This window comes from Nestor notabilis, unplaced genomic scaffold (genome assembly GCF_000696875.1).
Source record: "Nestor notabilis isolate BGI_N333 unplaced genomic scaffold, ASM69687v1 scaffold16786, whole genome shotgun sequence".
In the NCBI taxonomy this organism is placed as follows: domain Eukaryota; kingdom Metazoa; phylum Chordata; class Aves; order Psittaciformes; family Psittacidae; genus Nestor; species Nestor notabilis.
Genome location: NW_009932544.1, coordinates 1,026 through 5,958, shown reverse-complemented (window position 1 = coordinate 5,958; position 4,933 = coordinate 1,026). Strand labels below are relative to the sequence as shown.

General features: G+C 59.2%; 1 protein-coding gene across 1 annotated transcript; it reads left to right on the top strand.

Moving 5' to 3' along the window:
• Window positions 1-51: 51 nt before the first annotated feature.
• Window positions 52-4,919, top strand: LOC104407234 (filamin-C-like; the record flags this gene model as incomplete). Its single annotated transcript, XM_010016456.1, has 10 exons — window positions 52-75; window positions 163-410; window positions 1,289-1,376; window positions 1,475-1,615; window positions 1,767-1,895; window positions 2,016-2,189; window positions 2,764-2,925; window positions 3,655-3,858; window positions 4,582-4,750; window positions 4,825-4,919. Coding segments are annotated over 10 exons (1,434 nt in total), but the record flags the coding sequence as incomplete, so codon positions are not given.
• Between the last annotated feature and the right edge of the window lie 14 nt (window positions 4,920-4,933).

The following is a 4,933-nucleotide window of genomic DNA, read 5'->3' as shown; positions in this document are numbered from 1 at the left end:
CCATCCCCGCCCCTGCCCCTTCTCACGTGCCTCTCCCTGGTCTCTCCGCAGTGTCCATTGGGGGCCATGGCCTGGGTAAGTGCCGCAGGGGCTGGGCCAGGGGGTCATCTGTGGGGCTGCAGACGGGTCCCCATGACCATGACCCCCCCAAACCTCCTCCAGGTGCCTGCCTGGGTCCCACCATCCAGATCGGGGAGGAGACGGTGATCACAGTGGACGCCAAAGCGGCCGGGCAAGGGAAGGTGACCTGCAAAGTGTCCACCCCCGACGGCGCCGAGCTGGACGTGGACGTGGTGGAGAACCACGACGGCACCTTCGACATCTACTACACAGCGCCCGAGCCTGGGAAATACGTGATCACCATCCGCTTCGGCGGCGAGCACGTCCCCAACAGCCCCTTCCATGTCCTGGTGCGTGACAGTGGGGTGATGTGGGGTGGAGAACGTGGGGCTGGGAGACCATGATGGGTGCGATGGGGCAGAGAGTTGGGGCCATGACGGTCACCAAAGGGTTGGAAGATCATGGTGGGCACCATAGGGCAGAGAACTGAGAGGCCATGGTGGTCACCATGGGGTTGGGAGACTGTGATGAACACCAAAGAGCAGATAGTTTAGCCATGGTGGGCACCATGGGGCAGAGATTTGGTGCTATGATAGGCACCAGGGGATTGCGAGACCATGATGGTCACCATGGGATTGAAAATCATGGTGGGCACCGTGGAGTAGAGAGCTGGGGAAGTGGTGGTCTTCATGGAGTTGGGCAAGCATGGTGGGCACCAAGGGGTTGGGAGTCTATGATAAGTGCTATAGGGCAGAGAGCTGGGGCCATAGTGGCCATCATGGGGTTGGGAGACTGTGATAGGCACCATGGAGTTAGGAGACCATGACTGGGAGCATGGAGGAGGGAGAGCATTATGGGTGCCATGTTGGGGCCATGGTGGACATGATGGAGTTAAAGGCCATGGTGGGCACCATGGGGCTGGGAGACCATGCTGGGTAGCATGGGGTTGTAATATCATTGTGGGCACCATGGGACAGAGACTTGGGGCTAGGGTGGCCATCATGGGGTTAGGAGGCCATGGTGGCCATCATGGAGCAGGGAGAGCATGATGGGTGCCATGTGGCAGAGAGCTGAGGCCATGGTAGGATCAAGGGATTGGAAGACCATGATGGTCACCATAGTGTTGGGAGAACATGGTGGACACCATGGGGCAGAGCTTTGGGTCCATGGTGGCCACCATGGTGTTGCCCACCACAATGGGTACCATGGTCTTTACCCCACACCTCAGGCCACAGAGGAGCCCCCAGCCACCGCTGAGAACCTGCGGCCCTTCAACTTGGTCATCCCCTTCACCGTGCAGAAGGGCGAGATCACAGGTACCAGGGTGGGGAGACCTCAGTGTGGGGGGCACTGTGGGGCACAGTGGGGCAGGATCCAGCCCCATGGTTACACCCGGTTGACCTGGTGACCATAGGGGAGGTGCGGATGCCCTCGGGGAAGACGGCGCGACCCAACATCACTGACAACAAGGATGGGACGGTGACCGTGCGCTACGCGCCCACTGAGAAGGGCCTGCACGAGATGGACATCCGCTATGATGGCAACCACATCCCTGGTGAGACATCGCTCTGGGTGCACTGGGGGCTCTGGGAGGTGGTTGAGCATGGTGGATCCCACCTTGGGTTGTGCAGCCATGGCTTGAGCAGCCTGTCATGGTATTAGGTGTCCCCATGGGGGGCTTTGACCAATGTTCTCCTTGTCTTCAGGGAGTCCCCTCCAGTTCTATGTGGACGCCATCAACCCCCGGCATGTGAGCGCCTACGGGCCAGGCTTGAGCCATGGGATGGTCAACAAGCCTTGTACTTTCACCATCGTCACCAAGGATGCCGGCGAGGGTGAGTGGTAGCCAAAGGGGGCACCAAGAGGGTCTTGGGACATCCTCAATGCCACCAGGAAGGGTTGGGAAGAGGCTGGAAGCCCTCAATGGCTCCTAACGGCCATGCCGTGTCCCTTAGGTGGGCTCTCGCTGGCGGTGGAAGGGCCTACCAAGGCGGAGATCACGTGCCAGGACAACAAGGACGGGACGTGCACCGTGTCCTACCTGCCCACGGCGCCGGGGGACTACAACATCATTGTGCGCTTTGACGACAAGCACATCCCAGGCAGCCCCTTCACTGCCAAGATCACCGGTGAGACAGGACCCAGGGTCCACCAAGGTCATGGGGACCTCTGTATGGTCATGGGGACACCTGCAGGGTGTCATGGCTGGGATCAGATGGTGACCATGGCCATGGAGTGGATGGGATGATGGTTGTGGATGGGATGGAATGGTGGTCATGACTAAGATGGGACGGCAGCCAAAGCCATGTTGATCTCTGCATGGTCACGGGGACACCTGCATGGTCATGGGGACCCACCACATAGATGTGGTGTCCCTGTCCATCCCTGGCCAACAGAACATCACCACATGGCTATAGGGTCCTCATGGGGCATTGGGATCCCACTAAGGTCCTGGGACCTTTGTATGACCATGGGGATGCTTGTGTGGTTATGGAGACATCTATGTGGTCATGGGGACACCTGCATGGCCCATCACATAGATGTGGTGTCCCTGTACATCCTTGACCACCAGGACCTTATCATATGGCCATAGGGACCTCGTTGGTCCTTGGGAACATCATCCCATGGCCATGGGGATCTTCTGGGGTCTTAAGGACCCCACCCATGGCCATGGGGATGGCCCCACTGACGGCAGCTCCGCAGGGGACGACTCCATGCGGACGTCCCAGCTCAACGTGGGCACCTCCACGGACGTGTCACTGAAGATCACGGAGACGGACCTGAGCCTCCTGACGGCCAGTATCAGAGCCCCGTCCGGCACCGAGGAGCCCTGCCTGCTCAAGAGGCTGCCCAACCGGCACATCGGTGCGAGGGACACGGGATGTGGGATATGGGGCATAGGGATATGGGGACATGGGGACATAGGGATATGGGATGTGAGATATAGGACATGGGATACAGGAATATGTGATATGGAGATATGGGGATATGGGGATATGGCCATATGGGATATGGGACATGGGATATGGGGACATGGGGAGGGACTCTTCATTAGGGACTGCAGTGATAGGACAAGGGGTGATGGGTTTAAACTTAAACAGGGGAACTTTAGGTTAGATATAAGGAAGAAGCTCTTCCCAGTGATTGTGATGAGGCACTGGAATAGGTTGCCCAAGGAAGTTGTGAATGCTCCAACCCTGGAGGTGTTCAAGGCCAGGCTGGACAGAGCCTTGGGTGACATAGTTTAGTGTGTGGTGTCCCTGCTCATGGCAGGGGGTTGGAACTAGATGATCTTAAGGTCCTTTCCAACCCTGACTATTCTATGATTCTATGACATGGGGATATGGGGTATGGGGACATGGGGACATTGGGATGTGGTTGCAGGAGAACTAGCACATGGGGCGTGGGGTGGTGGGTACACAGGGATGGGGATGTGGGACTTGGGGATGTGGGACAGGGACAACAGGGCTGTGGGTCACAGGGATGGGTGGCTCTGTGGTATTGGATACCCAGGGCATGGTGGTGGTGGTGGCCAGAGGCTGGAGGTGGTGACCAGGGGCTGTTGGACGTGTCTGATGATGGTGTCCCCTCCAGGTATCTCCTTCACGCCCAAGGAGGTGGGTGAGCACGTGGTGAGCGTGAAGAAGAGCGGGCAGCACGTCACCAACAGCCCCTTCAAGATCCTGGTGGGGCAGTCGGAGATCGGGGACGCCAGCAGGGTGAAGGTGTGGGGCAAGGGGCTGGTGGAAGGTCACACCTTCGAGGTGGCTGAGTTCATCGTGGATACACGCAGCGCCGGTGAGACCACAACCCATGGGGCCATGGGCTGGGGGGACCGTGTGGGATGGTCAGTGCCATGGGGTGGTTGTGGTGGGATGGGGTGGTAGACATGGCCAGGATAGGATTGTGGCCATGGTCATGACTAGGAATGGATAGAGGCCATGGCCATGGCCAGGATGAGATCACGGCTGCGGTCATCACTGGGATGTGATGGTGACCATGGTCATGGCTGGATGCAATGGTGGCTAAGATCATGTGTTGGCTGTGGCCAACATAGGATGGGGTCATGGCCATGGTTATGATGTGGTGGCCATGGCCAGGGTGGGATGGTGGCCATGGTCATGGCTGGGATGGGATGGTGGCTGTGGTACTGTAGTGGCCATGGCCAAGGAGAGATGGTCACTGTGGCTGAGGTTGGATGGTGGCCATGGTGGTGGCCATCTGGACCATTCTGGTTGCCTTGCGTGGCCATGGCCAGGAAGGGATGGTGGCCATGGTGGCCGTAGTGCAGCCGTAGCCCCCAGGGTGATGCTGTAGTGACCATGGCTGTGGCATGGCCATAGCCAGGATAGGATGGTGGCCATGGTCATCACTGGGATGTGATGGTGACCATGGCCACGACCAAGATGGGATGATGGCTGTGGCTGAGGTTGGATAGTGGCCATGATGGTGGCATGACCATGGCCAGGACGGTGACACCATCAGTGGGACATCACCAATCATGTCCCCATGGTTCCCCAGGCTATGGCGGGTTGGGCCTGTCCATCGAGGGCCCCAGCAAGGTGGACATCAACTGCGAGGATGTGGAGGACGGGACCTGCAAGGTCACCTACTGCCCCACCGAGCCCGGCAACTACATCATCAACATCAAGTTCGCTGACAAGCAACACAGAGGGGGAACACACGGGGGGTGGCTCCAGGGGGCCGAGGATGTGGGTCCCCTCCTGGTGGCCACGTCCTGAGATGCCCGTGACCTGCAGGGAGCCCCTTCACGGTGAAGGTGACAGGCGAGGGCCGCATGAAGGAGAGCATCACGCGCCGGCGGCAGGCGCCCTCCATCGCCACCCTCGGCAGCACCTGCGGACCCAACCTC